General features: G+C 39.6%; 1 protein-coding gene across 5 annotated transcripts in view; it reads left to right on the top strand.

Moving 5' to 3' along the window:
• The window catches only part of dgki (diacylglycerol kinase, iota), a 106,089-nt gene that overhangs the window by 63,448 nt on the left and 23,217 nt on the right, over positions 1 to 19,424 (top strand). For 4 of the 5 annotated variants that reach the window (XM_085253090.1, XM_085253089.1, XM_085253087.1 and 1 more), the window contains exons 4-14: positions 3,650 to 3,724; positions 7,043 to 7,099; positions 7,192 to 7,257; positions 7,338 to 7,406; positions 8,987 to 9,103; positions 9,480 to 9,554; positions 10,356 to 10,451; positions 11,139 to 11,221; positions 11,513 to 11,573; positions 11,654 to 11,767; positions 19,034 to 19,159. In XM_085253090.1, the coding sequence (XP_085109216.1) occupies positions 3,650 to 3,724; positions 7,043 to 7,099; positions 7,192 to 7,257; positions 7,338 to 7,406; positions 8,987 to 9,103; positions 9,480 to 9,554; positions 10,356 to 10,451; positions 11,139 to 11,221; positions 11,513 to 11,573; positions 11,654 to 11,767; positions 19,034 to 19,159 (939 nt within the window). The remainder of the gene's footprint in view (positions 1 to 3,649; positions 3,725 to 7,042; positions 7,100 to 7,191; positions 7,258 to 7,337; positions 7,407 to 8,986; positions 9,104 to 9,479; positions 9,555 to 10,355; positions 10,452 to 11,138; positions 11,222 to 11,512; positions 11,574 to 11,653; positions 11,768 to 19,033; positions 19,160 to 19,424) is intronic. The other variant, XM_085253088.1, reaches the window with a different exon arrangement.

The following is a 19,424-nucleotide window of genomic DNA, read 5'->3' as shown; positions in this document are numbered from 1 at the left end:
CTCAAAAAATAGAGACGACTCTGGCCCTTCCTGTAAAGTGCTGTGGTGTTTTTAGCCCAGTCCAGTTTATTGTCCATCTGTCCATCCACCCATTCTCCATTCAGTCCATTCAATCCTCTATACCCTGGTATGTTTCTATTGGAATATTCCAGATTGCTGGGAATTCTGAAAGAAAGAGAAATCTGATTACAAATTCTAAACACCTGATTACAGCTAAAAAAAAGTTATGTAAAGTCTCAGTTATAAGTTAGTTTTGATTTACAGATCACAAGTAGCTCTTTAAAATTATATTTGACCAATTAAGATTTGTACAGTTGCACATTTCATAATGTTATTCTCATCATCTCTTTTCTGTTTTGCCTCCTACTCTTCATCGGCCTCCTCCACCACTGCTCTGTCCTCCCTCATCTACACCTCATCCTCCTCTTGAACTCAAGTCGTGGCTCTAAAACAATAAAATGTGCATTAAAATGATGACTTATTCTCCATTTATTCTATTTATTTATCATTGTCAGTCATGCAACACTCCCATCTCCAGACAGCTGACAACAAGTCTGCTATAACCAAAACAGATTATGCCAGCTAAGGCTTGAGTGTCCTAAAATATGTTAAAATGTAGTGTGTACAAAACGGTTTTTATACACCAACAGTCGTAGCATCACGCCAGTTGGCCATGGCTGTTATGGGGTACAGATGGTTAAAGAAATTTTTTCGGAAATGATGGCAAACCTCTTTCTGGGACAAGAAGGGACTATTCCATCAGTGTTGTTTTGCCAATCTTCAAGCTTGGAAATGGTGTGAAAAGAATTTCCACCTTGCGTTACTCTTGTGAATGCATTTTGTGTTGGAAAACGACAGATCGTTTTGGGAACCACCTCAGAAACCTCACCCCATCTCTGAGGCTGAGCCCAGACCTAGAAGCTTGTTTGCTGCTTGCATCTCACTCTTTAGTTCGGTACCCACAGCCTGTGGGCAGAGCTGAGGATCAATCAGACAGTAAATTCACATCTTCTCCTAAATGCTCAGCTCTCTATTCAGCAGAACAGACTGGTACAGTGTCCGCCTCACCTCAAACATGGTACTACTGTACTTAGACATGCCGGTTAGTAAACACTCATGAAGTCTTCTTAGTATCCTTCATGTTCTGGGGTTGTTTCTTTTTGATTAATTGGATTGATGTTTTTAGCATCATTTCAGTGAGGACCACCTTACTTAAAGGAATATTGTTATTTTTGTCTACTGAAATCTATATTTGATGGCATGGCTCGGCTCCTGCCTGGGACCTCCTCATTCTCGCTATATTATGATTATTGTCTTGATAGAGCGATGTGGTTGGAGGTGTGATACAAAGCCACAATCTGGCCCACCAACTGTATGCTGGCTGGCATTGAAATCAGCTGATCTACTGGGATTGTGGCTGAGTATGATTCCATTGATAACACATTTAAATGCCTCAGTCCCAATGCTTGTCTCTCTGCTCAGCCATACCTTAAATCCACTCATAGGTAAACTGAATGAGACTGCTGATCTGATTACAGCTCAGCGCTCTTCTGGGAAACTTCCCTATCCTGGTCCTGAGTTCAGCAGTGTTAGGCAGGAGTATTTATTCAAGGCTTTAATGCTTTGCCCGACTGGTTTAAAATTTGTAGTGCTTTATAACTACTGGTTATTTGGTGATTGTAAAATGTGTAAAGTAAAATGATGTCATACTTTGTTTCCTTTTCTGTGAAAAACATGCTGTTAAAAGGCTACCGGACATTAATTGTTTTACACAGCTGTTTAAAGTTCCCTGACAATGACCATTAAAAATGTATTTTGTGTGTAATAAATAAAGTTCCTCTGTTTAGAACCTTCATTTTTCTTGGAGTTTTAACTCTTGTGGCATCTTGAAAAAGGATGTCTTGCTTGTCTCAGCATGATAGTTCATGTAAGAAGCTGATCTTGTGGCGGGGCTTTCCAAGCAGAACATTCAGAGCTACTAACCCATGAAAAATGAGGGTGAAACGTTGTTTTTGTTGTTGTTGTTTTTTGGGGGTTTTTTCTTTTCCTTTTGTGTGTGTGTGTGTGTTCGTGGGAGTAGCTCTGAGTATTGCTCAGTGTGACATTCAAGAGTGAACTCATTGACTGGAGATGAGACCACTCCATTATTAGTTGTCATATTATTACTCATAATGAGTAGTTTGTCTGTTGCAAGAGCAAGGGAAGCACGGCAGTGTTATTTATTGAAGGCAAATCGCACTTTGGCATCTTGAGTGTTTGCTTTTTTTTTGCCAGTCACTGTGTGATAAATTACTCTGCGCTTTTAATTCATTCTTTTACCTTAGAGATTTGTTTTTTGTGGGTTTTTGTGTGTGTGTTTGTGTGTTTTTCCCAGCCCCACAGCAGTAAAGATTATTTTCTGGGTCTGGAAATTGAAGCTGAAGCTAAATTACCTTAAACCTGCATTCATTTAAATGGCCAACAGGGGGCGACTCTTGTGAAATAATTTTGTCTGTAATTATCTCACTGTAACCAGAACTTCAGTGCTGGTCTCGGTTAGGCCACCTGACCCTCGTAATGTCTTATTTCAAATAACCAGGATACCAAAATTAAGTTTTAAAACCCACGTCTACAAGCCAGTGGGTCTTCCTACGATGAATTCGTCCAAGCCTCATTTGTTTTTTTGTACATTCCTTTCACCATAAAAGTCTATAAACGTTATGCAGCATGTGACTGCTCTAGATAAAATGGCTTAAATGTACGTAAATCAGCTTAAAACAAATTATCTAAATTTCAATTTAGATTTTAGAAATTTCAATGCAGGATAAAATATTTAAATGATTAAATATATTATTACATTCACTGTACATAAACTGTTAAAAGGTAAGGACTGTGGTTGCTGATTTTTTTTTTATGTAGTTTGTAATCCATGAATGAAAATGTTAAAAAAAAACCTGAATTAGTTATATAAAACTAATTCAGTTAAAAATATGCACAATTATTTATCAAATTGGTGAAAAATTATTTATTATTATTATTATTTTAGTGGTTCACCAAAAATCGTATGTATTTTATTAGTGATAATGTATATATTAACAACATATGGCTTTTATTCATGATTTTTATGTATTTTTGCATTTTTTTTTAAAGAAAAAGAACATACACAACATTAGAATTTTTTTTTCTTTTAATAGAAAAAAAAATTAGCCAATAATCTGAAGTTCTTTGTAGAACCAAGCAAAGATATCAAGGTTTTTTTTTGTTTTTTGTTTTTTATGTTGATATTGACATGAAAGTAACATAAAAGACATTTTCTCTAAAGATTGGGTAGTGACACCTATATCTATAGAAGAGTCAGAAATATAAGCTAATGTTCTTAAAATCCTTATTTTTTCCATTTTGAATAATGGCTGGTGAAAAAAATAACAGAAATGGACTCCTCAAGCCTGGAGTGTCACTGTGCTGTTAGTGGTGCTAATAAAAGTCTGCCACTGCTTTTCAAACTGAACTGGAGTAAAGGTAAAATGTTGGGGGACCTTGAGCACATCTTGCCAGTGTGTAACAGCAGGTTGCTGTTAGTGTGTTCTTACACTGCTTGCGTTTGTTTCATTTGCTGTGTGCTGTGTGGATTTTGTGTGTCTTACTCTGCCCTTTGTACTCTCTTTTTAAGAAGTCGGCCCCCAGGAGGAAATGTGCAGCCTGTAAGATTGTTGTTCACACCGGCTGCATGGAGCAACTAGAAAAGGTAGCACGCACACACACACACACACACACACACACACACACACACACACACACACACACACACACACACACACACACACACACACAGTATGTGTATGGGTATAGAATAGCCTTTATTGTCATTGTACAGAGTACAACGAAATTGGAGTGCCACTCCCTTGGTGCAAGTTTCAATAATAAATATAAATGTAAAATATAAAAAGTACAAAAAAAACAATCGTAAGTACTCAAACAATAGTATGTACAATATATACAGGATAGCAGCATTAAAATGATGACAGTATGAATAGCAGCATAATATAATGAAAGTGACGGTATGGAATAGGTTCAGTTGTTTTTGTGCTTATTTACTACGGTGATAGCTCTGGGAAAGAAGCTATCCCTGAATCTGTTTGTCCTGGTTTTATGTGACCTGTACCGTCGGCCTGACGGTAATAGTTCAAACAGTTGGTTGCTGGGGTGAGAGTGGTCCTTGATGATATTGCCAGCTCTGCTGAGGTACCGAGAGTTTGCAATGACCTCCAGGCTGGGCAGAGAGCAGCCAGTGATCTTCTGGGCTGTGTTGATGACCCTCTGCAGTACTTTCCTGTCTGCAGCTGAGCACCCTGCATACCATGTTGTTATGCCGTACGTTAGGATGCTCTCTATGGTGGCTCTGTAAAATGTCACCAGCAGCCTCTCCTCCAGGTTGTTCCTCCTGAGCACTCTCAGAAAGTGGAGACGCTGCTGGGCCTTTTTAACCACCGCTGTAGTATTTGCAGTCCAGGAGAGGTCATCAGATATCTGCACGCCCAGAAACCTCATGGAGTGTACCCTCTCCACACAGCTCCCGTGAATGTAAAGTGGGGCCGGGTCTGCTCTGCCCTTCCTGAAGTCCAAGATAAGTTCTTTAGTTTTCGTGGTGTTCAGTTGGAGGTTGTTAACTGAACACCACTCAGTCAGTCTGTTGACCTCATCTCTGTAGTCCGACTCATCCCCCCTTGAGATGAGTCCAACCACTGTGGTGTCATCCGCGAACTTTATGATGGTGTTTGAGAGATGGGTAGGGGAGCAGTCGGATGTGTAGAGCGTAAACAGGAGGGGACTCAAAACACATCCTTGTGGAGACCCGGTGCTGAGTCAGGTAACCCTGACCATGATTGTAACCCTGTCACTAAAACCACATTTTGAGTCTTAAAAATGCTTTCAGACTTGTAGGGATGGGTATTTTATCCACATAAGGGCTGTTGATCCCCACAAGTATTGCAAACTTCCAATTTTTCTTGTCCCCACAAAGATATGTAACCATAGTACACACACACACACACACACACACACACACACACACACACACACACACACACACACACACACACACACACACACACAGTATGTGTATGGGTATAGAATAGCCTTTATTGTCATTGTACAGAGTACAACGACACACACACACAGAGAGTTTATTGTTCATACTTCATTTTTGTCATAGTTCTCGATCCCTGGTTTATGCTCTTGGGTTCTGAGACTCAAATAAATATAATATTAAATAGCTGTTCCATTATTTCTAAGATCTTTAAATGCCTTTGATAAGATTTGTTATTTTCTTTCCCTATGTAAATTAAATGAAGCCGAGGCATGATAAGAAAACATATATTTTATTTATCCCAAAAGCTACAGCAGCCAAAACATTAAACATAAAAAGTAATAATTAAAGTAATAATTGGTAAAAATTTAAAATAAAATTGAAAAGTTATATAAGAAACTGAATATAGAATCAAAATACCTTACTAATTATTAGCACAAGCACACATGAGACTAAAAACAACTCCAGGTTATACACAGGGTTTAACAGGGTTGTAGTAACCAATGTGCTGCTTATCTTACAGGTATTACCTTCCAAAGGGTTATTGCATGAAGTACTCCATGAAATCGGAAATCTTTCTTGAAATGAGTCTTACACTTGACAAAGCCTCTGGGCAGTTACAAGCACATGAAGGTTGTTTTTAAATCAATGCCGTGAGAGCCGTAACTTAACTTCAGTGGTCACTGAGTCATGAAAAATGTCTGCAAAGTACCTGAGTAAAGTTTAATGACTGTGCCTGAACATTAGGTTAAAAAGCCTTTTCCCCTTCAAGCCATACTTCTACTGTGCATGTAGAAGTCTGACAACATTACTGCTTTATTAACAGATCAATTCAGAGTGGTGATATGTCTCTGCTCATTCTCCAGAGCACTGATTATATGAAATACTTGTCCATATTATGAATTAGTAAGAATGCTACTAGTACTAGCACTACCCCTGTACTTAGCAAGGCAGTATGCTCTCCACCACACAGTTTAAACTGTCATGGACCTCTGCTGTTTACTTGCAACATGACTGGCTAATAAGTTTCCCATTTTGGCTTTTGATTGGCTCTTACTAAATTCTCACATGAACCTTTACAAGAGATAAAACAATAATTCGCCACTGTTTAAAAGTATAAAACATTTAATTGATGCATAAGGTTCAGAAAAGCCTAAATGCAATGTTGAGATGTGAGAATTCGGGCTCTCAGGTGGTTAAAGATGCTCTGATGTAATAAAGTTTACTGTAGCTTACTAATAATTTTTGAAAGGTCTTTATGTCTGTGCATCAAAGTTTCACTGATCTTGGTTTTGTCCTGGCTTCCTCTCCCCACCCCAACCAGTCACAGCAGATGCCTGCACTTTCCTGAGCTTGGTTCTGCCGGATGGTTTTTCCTGTTTAAAGGGAGTTTTTCCTTCCCACTGTCACCAAGTGCTTGCTCACTGGGGTCTGATTGTTGAGGTTTTCTCTGTATTATTGTAGGGTCTTACAATTTAAAGCGCCTTGAGGCAAATGCTGTTGTGATTTGGCACAATAAAATTAAAATGAGTTTTAGCATGAATATATTCCAAACTCTTTCACCCCTAAGTTTAGCCATCTCAGTCAAATACCAAATCCTAACAGTAATTCTAACTAACCCTAAGTCTTAAGGCAGTTGGAAAAGATATATAATTTTTGTGATCATAAATAAAACAAATTCCCAACGGCAGCTACAGATGATTTATGTTAATTTTTAGTCTGAATGAGCGATTCTCGGGAAAACTAAAACCCTAATCTGCCAATTTTGTACAGGCATAATAACACACACACAGCTACACACACACACACACACACACACACATTCAGTGAGTGTATCATTATAATTATAGATGTCAGCTTTTCAAAATAGTAGCTTAACGATTGCCTGCATGTGATGCATTTATGGAGCATCTGTAAAAATGTAGCTGTGAAAAACAACCTCCCCAGATGGAAACTACAGCTTATCTCTTTTTTTAGATAAACTTCCGATGTAAGCCGACTTTCAGAGAGGGAGGATCCCGAACCCTGAGAGATGTAAGTGTGTAGCTGCATAAATGTGAGGGAGGAATCGGCTTTTTGTTTGAGGCGTTAAGTGAAAGAAATTGTGTTTCTGTGTTTGCCGGCAGAACATCCTCAGACACCACTGGGTTCACAGACGACGACAAGAGGGGAAATGTAGACAGTGTGGAAAGGTGAGTTTGCACTCAAAAACACATGCAGCTGCACACAGATGTTGTTCCTGTTCATGCAGACTGCCTCTTTGTTTCTGCAGAGTTTTCAGCAGAAGTTCTTCCACAGTAAAGAAATCATCGCCATCAGTTGTTCGTGGTGTAAACAGGCCGTAAGTCCGTTAATTCACGAGTAAATATGATATTTAACCCCACTAAGATGTTATTAGTGGGGAAATACAAGTTGTATTGTGCATTGAAGTGGATTAAATATAAACTTAAGCACTACAGGAAGTTTCTGTACCTATTTCCAAATATATATTAGAGTGACATCATTTGTTATTATTATTATTTCCACATTAACAAGGTCATGTAGACCCCACTCATGAATAGGCTGGTTGTACTGACACATCTGTAATCCCCCCAGTCTCTCATTTCCTGCTGTCTCTACAGCTGATTTTCTAATGTAGCCATACAGTAAAGTAAAGATAATCATCAATGTACCCAATCTGTCTCGAGGCTGGAGGCGGAGAACTGCTAGTGTCACTGAAGGAAAGCACCTTAAAGAAAATGATGCATCACGTCCTTGTTTTTTGAAAATGTGGTTGCATTATTTAAAAATATTACATGTGTCATGGGCTCAATAGAGTAACTGAACCTATTTAATATTTTTGTATATGGTTACATAAATTCAAAATGTTCCCAGAACAGGGAATATGTCATAGGTTCAGTACTGTAATTGCACCCATTTAATGTCTGTGGCTCCCTTTATTTCCTGCTGTCTCTACAGCTGATTTTCTAATACAGCCACAAAATAAAGCAAACGTTGGGTACATAAATGATCAATAACCCGCCTCAAGGCTGGAGCCAGAGGACTGGTAGTATCACTGAAGCAAAGCACCATTTAATGTCTGTCACACAGAGCAGGGATGTCACTTTGACCTTATATGGGCCAGATCAGTGAAACTGTCCTTACTGTCAGTGTAAAGAAGTTTAACTACATATTGAATCCTTCACATATCTTAGTATAGGAAAATAGAAGTGCAATTTCAACAGTAGATGCTGTAGTTAATGGAAGAAATCTGTCAGCTATAATTATTATCTTTTTATTTATTCATTACTAGTGCAGATCCTCCATAAAAATATTGAAAATTCTATTGTAGCTAAAAAAAAACAAACCTAACCAAAAAAACCCAGGAAGTTCTGTTTTTAAATGTGTATCTATTTCTCAGATTCTCTGGTGTCGCATGAATGGCAATGTCAGTAGGAGATGCTGTAAAACTTCTGAAAATACAATTAAAAGTCCAAAATCGCTGCCTTCCTTCATACTTTCCAAAGCCATCCTTGGACCGAATTGGAGCCTTTGGTGGGCCAGTTCTTGCCCCCGACCCTTATGTTTGACACCACTGAGGTAGCATAAGAGAAGCAAATATTGGCACTCAGGGTGTTTTGTTTTTCTTATAAACAGCTGTGTTAGAGCACCACACACGGACAATAGAATAGAATAGCCTTTATTGTCATTGTACAGAGTACAACGAAATTGGAGTGCCACTCCCTTGGTGCAAGTTTCAATAATAAATATAAATGTAAAATATAAAAAGTACAAAAAAAACAATCGTAAGTACTCAAACAATAGTATGTACAATATATACAGGATAGCAGCATTGGCACAACATGTATGATAGTTTGGATTGCAAGTTTAGCGCATGACACGACCCTGAGGAGTGTTTTTTTGGGCTTTTTTTCCTTGCAGTTCCACAACAAGGTAACATGTTTCATGCTGCACCAGATAGAGGAGCCGTGTTCACTGGGGGCCCACGCCGGTGTCATAGTACCACCGTCCTGGATCATCAAAGTCAGGAAACCACAGGTATGCTCATACCCTCGCCGAGCACCCTCCTCGATCGCTCTGCTGCTTGATAAAGTTCACTGGGTGTCATCTTGTGACAGTAATGAGAAATGATTTTGTCGATCTAAGTTTAAGACTCAAAAAGAAGGCGTGTCACAAGCTCAGTGTGTGCTAATGTGTGTGTGATTTTTGGGGTATGATGAGATGCGAACTGTCACGTGTCTGGTCTGTCTGAGGGAACTCTGGGATTGTGTCTCTGTTATCACACACAGACACGCACACACATACTGCATATCTCTGTCGCGTCACATGCTTCATTGCACTTTTAATTACCATCACAGGGGACGTGGTGACAGTGAACTAACCACTGAACTCTGTGTGTGTATGTGTACCTTAGAGCTCCCTAAAGAACTCTGCCAGAAGAAAAAAGCGGACATCTTTCAAACGAAGGACAAGCAAGAAGGGATTAGATGTAAGTGATATTATCAGTTACACTGTCATAATACATTTTTAGCTCATGTTTATCCTTCATGTGATCTCGACTCAAGTAAAAAAAAAACATTAAACGAAATAAAAGTCGTTGCCGGCTGACTTCAAACTGTGTTTATAAAACATCGACTTCATTTAGGTATGAAATGAAAAATTCTTGCTTTAAATCTGCCTGGATTCTGATGGCCAGCAGGGGGCGACTGCTCTAACTGTGCAAAAAAATTAGATCGAGTAGAGGTATTTGGAGAAGTTACCTTATTTCTTTTCATTTTAAACACACTAAATGTTTTCTTAGTTATTTTTCTTTTATTAGTCTTCACTTGAGCATGATGAAAAAATATTTACAAAAAATATGGAGGAGGAAGTAGAATATAACTGAGGGCATGGCTAACCTGTGATTGACATGTCGGTATTGTATCTGTGCAGAGCTGTTTTTCAGTCATGTCCACACCTCGCTCTCATGCTTAGTTTAAAGAAGAAAAAAAGAACAACACCAAAATTGCCAAATCAAACCAAGCTCTAGGAAGCTATGTCCATCTTTGCTATACAGTCTATTATTGGATTATTAGGGTCATCTGATCTCAAATCATCGCGGGCTTCTGCTCCACCATCTGGAACTGGATCGACCGACTGATTTTCATAAAATACAAAAATTGATATATCAAGCTAAAATTTCTCAGCAGTCATCATATATGCCCAAACTTTGCACCATATTGAATGGATCATGATTTTAACATTTATGTTATGTGAACATTCTAATATTTTGATCTTATTGATCTCTTAGGAGTCTAAATGGCGTCCGTTCATGCTGAAGCCTCTCCCCTCTCCCCTCATGAAGCCCATCTTGGTTTTTGTGAATCCAAAGAGCGGCGGCAACCAGGTGAGCAAATGTCTTTAATCTTCTGTTTTCATCTGTTTGAGACGCCTTCTCTTCTCATTGTTGTTTGGAGATATTGTCGCTGCCTCACCTCGTCTGTCCTCAGCCTGTCTATAATTAATTTTCATTGTGAGGATGTCGGTTCAGACAAAAATTTGGTTTATCAGATGAACTGAGCTGAGCTGTTTTCACACATGAACTCCAAACATTATCGGGAGATTCGGGCGGAAACATCTTCAGAAGTTTCACAAATGTATCACACAACAGGAAACGGTTAGCTTCAGAAGTGTTGGCGCTGCAGGAAATACTCCGTTTTGTTTAGGCGAGCATGCAGGAGGTAGGACACAGCTGTGAATCCACCGGAAGATTACCTGCACAGCTCTCAGATATATGGACAACACGCAGATTTGTACTGGGGAGTTAAACAAGTTAAAGGCTCATTCAGCTGAGGCAGATGTTTGCATCTTACCTGCAACTCCGTCAGGTAAAAGTTCAGGGCTCCACTGCTTACTATAATCTTTTAGACTTCATCAGCAACATCTTCAGAACATAACACTGGGTTTAGTTTAAGATTTGGAGATTCATTTCTCAGATTTTCACAGATTTTTTTTTAATTTGCTTGCTGTTAGTGGCAGCTTTTTAAATATTGTAACATGAAGGAAGCTGAATTTTTTTCTGCTTTTTCTGTAGGGTGCCAAAGTGTTACAGATGTTTATGTGGATCTTGAATCCTCGTCAAGTCTTCGACCTTTCGCAGGGTGGACTGCGCGAGGCGTGAGTAATCTTCCCTTGGGGAGAGTGCTGGTGTTTCATTACAGCCTACACAGTTAGGCTGAAATCACCCTGAGCTTGACAGTTTAGTACCAATTACCTACTTTAAATCTTCATTTCACATCACCCTTATCTCAGTCCACCTCTGAGGGGGGAAAGCCATCTTTTCACTCCTCTTTTATTTAAATCCAAAGCTCACAGGTGAACAATTTTCATAAAATCTGGACCAATTACACCCACTCAACACTAATCAGCAGTCTTTTATTCTATAATATTACCTCTCTGCTTTGTTAGGTTGGAGTTGTATCGCAAAGTGCCAAATCTGAGGATCCTTGCCTGCGGAGGAGATGGCACGGTGACTATACATCTCTAATAGCCACTATTTTCTATTCTAAATTTCTACAACTTACACTTTGCCTTCATGTCTCGCTGTAGGTGGGTTGGATCCTGTCTGCTCTCGATGAGCTGCAGATGAATCCCCAGCCTCCGGTCGCTGTGCTTCCTCTGGGAACAGGAAATGACCTCGCCAGGACGCTCAACTGGGGTGGGGTGAGTTCCTAGCCTTGACTTCTGCTGCAGAGTTGATGGAGAGCAGCAGGGCGCAGCGGTGTGCCCTCTCTGAGTTTATGTGCAAATTTTTTGCACAACATGACTAAATAAATTAGATCTAACGAAGAAAAAGAAGAATAAGAGCAACAACAGCTCTTTCAGCATAAAAAACAAAAACATATTTAAGGGATTTAGAGAAGGGAACATTTGCGTTCTTCATGAGAGAGATGGAAATTTCCTTCTTCAGATTAAACATGACAGGTTTATAGCCATGTTGAGTATGCTCAAATATTAATATGCAGTAAAAATAAATTCTCTATTCCCCACCACCTCGGAGAGCTACAAAATGCCTCACCCACATTCCAGGATGTCTAAAAGAGCTCCCTTCCTCCATATAATCTCCCCCCCTGACCCTTAAGCCCGTTTGACCTCTTCAAAGCACAACTAAGATGACATGCTTGTTGGTGACATCACAGCAGCTTCCTGTAATTATGTTTCCTTTTTAATTTTAATTTTCTGCAGTTTTAAACAACTTTAAACACAACACAGAATCAACCCTCTGACAGCAAAACGGCTCGCTTAGCGCACCCCACCTCACTGGGAAACATCACAGCAGTGACACAGCTGCAGTGGGTGTTGTATTCAGAGCAGGTTTAGGTGTACAGAACAAACTGAGGTATAGAGTTTATAAATCCATAGGTCGAGTTGGCAGTTCACTCAGGGTTTATCGTGCATAGGAAACAGAAAGGGTTTGGGTTTCCCTCAGGGGAAAATCACTTATACTGTAAGAAAAAACAAACCATTTCCATCATTTTTTTAAAGTAGGGTTTCATTTCCTCAAGCGTAAAATACACTGTTTGTTTTCACATTCCAGAAATAATAGAAAAAAACGCATGGATGTCTTTAAGTAAGGTATCCCAGACTCATCGTTTCAATTATATGTGGACCAGTTGTGCTCACTGAGACTCACACACCAAAATAATAAGCCGCAGTTCATTGCTGCAAATTTTCTGAAATCTCTTTGTTATTATATTGTTTATTGTCTCATAGGGGGTCCAAACAATCGTTTTTTCCCCAGTGAGCTGTAAAAGATCCTCGTCTATTGCACAACAAACACAAAGCAAATATCATGAAGACACAGCTGCTAAAAATGACAAAACAATTTCCAAACTTATACAAAGAAAGTTCTCTATTCATTAAGAAAAGCTTTACTCATTTCATTAAGAAAAACACAGGAAAAATATGACCAAGATTTGTTGAAAGTAAACCAGAAACCCCACCATTTTACTACTTTTAGAGATTTTGATTCCTCCGACTACCGCCCGGAGCACAGAAATGTGAATAAACGTGCTTATATATTTCCTGATATTGTTGCAAGTGCTGATTATCATCCAGCATTGACAGCTGAATTAAACAGTGGGCCACCAGCCCTACAAATAGCAAAAAAACCCCCAAAACAATAAAACCCCTCTGGGGTAAGAAAACGACTCAGTTGACCACAATCTGCAATCTACTGACATCTAGTGGTGAGATTTTACACACTGTAACTTTAAAGATGTCTAGAGGAAATAGTGCAATTAAGTACATTTTTCAGATGTACCTTTTTCACTCTTGAAAATTTACAGTTTACACAAGCTAAATTTATGGTAAAAGACTCGTATGGAGTCTCAAACATAAAGCATATTGTACTGTTGTCAAGGTGGAACTTTTTCTAGAAATAGCCTTACAAAAGCTGGAAGTGTGGCATTTGTTGGATTATGAAAGGCGAGCCCTCCTCTGCTGGTTTTGACCTTCCTCTCCCCAAAACTTTCAGAAAGTCTGACAAAAATCTGCAACTTGTTCCTAAAACTCTGATGAAGCACTAAAGTTTGAAGAATCTGCCTCTTGACACACGTTTCAATAACAGCACTGCAGCAGATCTTTTACGAGCACCCACATTCTTCCATGAGACTTTTCATGAGATCAGCTATGTAGGCTTGTAGTGAGGATAATACATCAAATATTTCACGTATGAGTCAAAAGTTAGAGTGAAAAAAATTGATATGTCAGCAATTTTTCTTCACATTTTTCAGATAATTGGCATAAATGTATTAGTAAATTGATAAGAGGTCTTTACAAAAATCTATTTTCTGGCTGACATGCTGCAGTAAAATGACAGCATGCAGTACAGTGGGGCAAAAAAGTATTTAGTCAGCCACCGATTGTGCAAGTTCTCCCACTTAAAATGATGACAGAGGTCAGTAATCTGCACCAGAGGTACACTTCAACTGTGAGAGACAGAATGTGAAAAAAAAATCCATGAATCCACATGGTAGAATTTGTAAAAAAATTCGTAAATCAGGGTGGAAAATAAGTATTTGGTCACCTCAAACAAGGAAAATCTCTGGCTCTCACAGACCTGTAACGTCTTCTGTGAGAAGCTTTTCTGTCCCCCACTCGTTACCTGTATGAATGGCACCTGTTTGAACTCATCATCTGTATAAAAGACACCTGTCCACAGCCTCAAACAGTCAGACTCCAAACTCCGCCATGGCCAAGACCAAAGAGCTTTCGAAGGACACCAGGAAAAGTATTGTAGACCTGCACCAGACTGGGAAGAGTGAATCTACAATAGGCAAGCAGCTTGGTGTGAACAAATCAACTGTGGGAGCAATCATCAGAAAATGGAAGACATACAAGACCACTGATAATCTCCCTCGATCTGGGGCTCCACGCAAGATCTCATCCCGTGGGGTCAAAATGATCATGAGAATGGTGAGCAAAGATCCCAGAACCACACGGGGGGACCTGGTGAATGACCTGCAGAGAGCTGGGACCAAAGTAACAAAGGTCACCATCAGTAACACACTACAACGGCAGGGAATCAAATCCCGCAGTGCCAGACGTGTTCCGCTGCTGAAGCCAGTGCATGTCCAGGCCCGTCTGAAGTTTGCCAGAGAGCACATGGATGATACAGCAGAGGATTGGGAGAATGTCATGTGGTCAGATGAAACCAAAGTAGAACTTTTTGGTATAAACTCAACTCGTCGTGTTTGGAGGAAGAAGAATACTGAGTTGCATCCCAAGAACACCATACCTACTGTGAAGCATGGGGGTGGAAACATCATGCTATGGGGCTGTTTTTCTGCCAAGGGGACAGGACGACTGATCCGTGTTAAGGACAGAATGAATGGGGCCATGTATCGTGAGATTTTCAGCCAAAACCTCCTTCCATCAGTGAGAACTTTGAAGATGAAACGAGGCTGGGTCTTCCAACATGACAATGATCCAAAACACACCGCCCGGGCAACAAAGGAGTGGCTCCGTAAGAAGCATTTGAAAGTCCTGGAGTGGCCTAGCCAGTCTCCAGACCTCAACCCCATAGAAAATCTGTGGCGGGAGTTGAAAGTCCGTGTTGCTCGGCGACAGCCCCAAAACATCACTGCTCTCGAGAAGATCTGCATGGAGGAATGGGCCAAAATACCAGCTACTGTGTGTGCAAACCTGGTAAAGACCTATAGTAAACGTTTGACCTCTGTTATTGCCAACAAAGGTTATGTTACAAAGTATTGAGTTGTATTTTTGTTATTGACCAAATACTTATTTTCCACCCTGATTTACGAATAAATTCTTTACAAATCCTACCATGTGGATTCATGGATTTTTTTTTCACATTCTGTCTCTCACAGTTGAAGTGTACCTCTGGTGCAGATTACTGACCTCTGTCATCATTTTAGGGGGGGGAACTTGCACAATCGGTGGCTGACTAAATACTTTTTTGCCCCACTATATATGTGACAGTAAGGATGGACCTTGTAGTTCAGTATCACTGAGTGTAATGAACTGTGCCGTCTCAGCCCTGCACCGAGCTGAACGATGAAGCAAGGACACGCGAATGACTTCAGCAGCTCCGGATGGAGCAGCAGTGAAAGCAATGATAAAACATTCCCGATACGTACAGAGATACACGCTTGGAGCGAAGACGGCCCTGAGTGGAAATTCTTATCTGCCATGTGATTAATTAGTCTAATTGCTCTATCCTTTTTGTCCTCTATTTCATCAAGTATTTCTGACTGCAGGCATTTTATCCACTTTGTCTATTTCCATTTCCTCTCCATTCCTCTGAGTTCTCATTTCTTATCCTTTTTTTTAACTGTTGGTGCATCTCCTTTCCTTTCCTTTCCTTTCCTTTCCTTTCCTTTCCTTGCCCTCACTGCTCTTCTCCTTGCTCCATTCCTTGTTCTCACTCTTTCATCCTCTTTTCTTCCTTTGACTTTCCCTTTTGCGCTTTCTTTAGAGTTTTTTTTTTTTCATTTCCTACCTTTCCTCTTTTTCCCAACTTTCTCCAACTTCTTTTGTTTTCATTTAATTTTTCTTTCATTTTCTGGACCTTCCTTCTTCATCCTGCTGTCTTTCCTTTACTGCTGTTCCCTCTCCTTCTTGCTCCTTTCTTTCTTCTCGCCTCTTTTTCTTTCAGTCTATATTGAAAGATAAATAAAATATATCTATTTCCTGTCCTCTATATTGTCCTTGTCTTTCCATTCTCTACTTTCCTCATATTTTCTTCCCTTTTCATTTATTTTTCCCCCCATTTGCTGGACCTTCCCTCATCATCTTGCTCTCTTCTCATTTAGTTTGCATTAGCTTTCTTTCCATTTCTTTCCACTTTTTTCTCTCCTCCTTCATTCTTCTCTTCTGTTTTGCTCATCTTTCCTCCTATCGCTTGTTTTTCCTTTCCTTCCCTTCCCTTCCCTTCCCTTCCCTTTCTCTCTCACCCTTATTTCTCCCTCTTCCTGCTATTTTATATTGCTTATGTCTCTTTCCTTCTTCTGTCCTGATCTCTCTCTCATCTCTCTGACACTCAGTTGTGTTACTCACCGCCGTATCTGTTCCACCTCTCGCTGCGTGAGTGTGACTGTCCCTGTGACTTGCTGTTTGAGTGTGAGCTCTCCTGCTGAGTGTGTGTCCTTGTTAGTACTTACATTGCGGGGACATAAATGGTGCGGACTTGTTTTGGACACACAAACGATCGTTTCCTCCATGCAAATGACTTGATTTGAGTGTTAATAACCTGTTGGGTCAAAGGTTAGGTTTTAGATTGTGTAGGTTTTGGTTAAATTAAGTTAATGTAAGTTGAAACCTGACTGTGTGTGTGTCAGCAGCTAGGAGGCCCTGCTGATGAGCGCTACTACCATCAGATTGTTTTCTCCTTATATGTGTGTGTGTGTTGTCTTTTGTCTTGTTTCCTTTATTTGTCCAAAAGGAGGGAGAAAATAAAAGCAAACGAAGAACATGAGAGGGATCGACCTGCGGAGATTGTGAAATCCGTGGACGTGCATCATGTGGTTGTGTTTGATGCTCTTAAAGGTTATGGTTATAGTGGCAGTAATGAAACCTCAATCATCGCTCACTGAAATCCAATCATCGCATGCTGTTCCTGTCTGCTCCTCTCTTTTATTACTTAGTGTGTTTTCTTGCGCGTGGTGTTCTTGTTAGCAAGGAGATGAAAGAGGAATGGAGCGACAAGAAACAGCCTTAGCCTCTTCTTCAGTCTTCCACTGTCCACTTTCTCTCTCGTTCTTCTCTGCATCCCAGTCTGTTTTTAGCTGCTGTGCACATTCCTTAAATGTGATTCTCAAAATTTCTACTCCTTTTTTTAAATATATATATATATATATATATTTTATTGCCTGAACTCAATGAGTAAAGCTGTGTGTATATCACAGCATTTAGACTGATTTACAAACAGCTAACAAATCCTCCAGAACTGGCAGTTCTTACAACATTCTTACAGTTCTTACAATTATTTGCTATTATTATTATTTATTTATTTTTTACTAGAAGTTACTCTTACATGGTGTTAACCAAACTCTAGCAGAATTAATTTTTACTGCAATATTTGATTTAGTTTTAGTCATAATTTAGACATCTAAATACTTTTAGTTTTATTCGACTTGTAGTTTTATTATTAAGATTATAGGAGCCAAATTCAAAAGTTGATTCATTGACTAAAGTGAAAAGGTTTGTTATGTCTTTACAGAGCAGAGGTGCTCCACAAGGTTTACAAAGTCTTATTTTGAAATCCTTCCAAGTGTTGTCGTTTTCATGAGAAACAGGGGAGCTGGTTGTACGGATGCCATTTGTCAGGTCTAACCTTCATTCTGATTGGATCATTTCCTAAATCGTCCCGCCTTTCTGCACAACTTAATTAGTTCTGATTGGATCTTATCTCTCTGAATATTTTGTTTATAGTTGTTGATGAAAGTGTCGCTATGTTTCATCAGTTTTCGTCCGTTAGTTTTCGTTTAGTTATTCTCATGTTTTGTGAGGGGGGGAAAAAACTGCGATGAAAATTATTGGTCAGTGAAATTAAGACTGAACCCTAGATGGTTTACCAATGACCCAGTGGGTTTTAAACTATCATGTTTGTATAGGTTCTCAGTCATCCAAGTCATAGTCGTCTTGAGAGATATTTAACCCCTAGTGGGACTTCTCCCCTTTGTTTGTTGACCTGCTACTGATCATGAGAGTTGTCACATGAGCCAAAGTGTGAACAAAGACTAGGGTCTTAAATCATCACCAGGGATTAAGGGTAAACCACTATGTGAGACATTGTGACCTATTGAGGTAACATGAAGCGGGGTGTGAGTGGGGGTTGAAGCACATGGGGAGGGATCTCTAGACTGCATTGCAGGTAGCTGATACCTGGTGTCGTACTGTAAAGTTTTATTTTTAGCTAAATGATATAAAAAAAACACTTCCCTGAAAATGGCTCCACAATTTTTCATTCAGCACTGATGGGTCTTTACAGATGTGAAGGTCAACCCCTTCCATATGCTCTAATGCTCTCCCATATTGTCATGAATGCTGGATTCTGCCCTGTTATTAAAGAGGCTGGGCCTCTCTGATAGATCGAGCAGCTCTGAGGTCCTCTTTTTATACCCAGTTAAGTTTCCATTTAACCTAAAAGGTTATCAGATGCTTCACCGGGTCATTTTGTAGCAACCTACACAACCTTTACACAACCTTTCCAGCATTTTATTAATATTCATTGCTAGCATTCAGTTAAAAAGAAAATCTCACTTTATTAAACGTTTGCGTTACAACATGTCATCTTTGTCCTATTTTCACTTATTCAAATAGTTTAGATGTTCTGCAGTGTGTATTTATCCTCACTTTGCACAGATGCATATTAAATGTAACATTAAAACCCTTTTGCACGGATGACTGTGTAGATGTTGGGTAGTTAAATTTGCCTCTGTCTTGTGTTTGCTATCCTCCCTGCAGGGCTACACGGATGAACCAGTGTCCAAGGTTTTGTGTCATGTGGAGGACGGTTCGGTGGTGCAGCTGGACAGGTGGAACCTCTTAGTAGAAAAGAGCTCTGCCCAGCCAGAGGAGGGCACACAGAAGGTCAGTTTGTGCTGGAAGTTAGGATGTGTGCGTTCCATATTAGGTACACTGTTGGAATAAAGATAGGGCAGTTTTGGTGCTTTATTTTTCAGCCTCTGAGGTTTTTGCTTGTTAATATCTATACCGTGGGTTTAAAGAGTTGGGCTTTACCAAAAAGTGTGAATTTTGATGAGTATCAGTAGCTAAATGGTCAGAGTTTATGCTCAAAGAGGATGTGAGCTGTCTATGTGAATAAATTACACTATATTTATGCAAAGAGGCCCAC

This window comes from Mchenga conophoros, linkage group LG17 (assembly GCF_057382185.1).
Source record: "Mchenga conophoros isolate Kocher_MC1m ecotype Shallow Benthic linkage group LG17, M_conophoros_male_GT1.1, whole genome shotgun sequence".
NCBI lineage: Eukaryota > Metazoa > Chordata > Actinopteri > Cichliformes > Cichlidae > Mchenga > Mchenga conophoros.
This window is presented reverse-complemented; position numbering and strand designations above follow the sequence as displayed.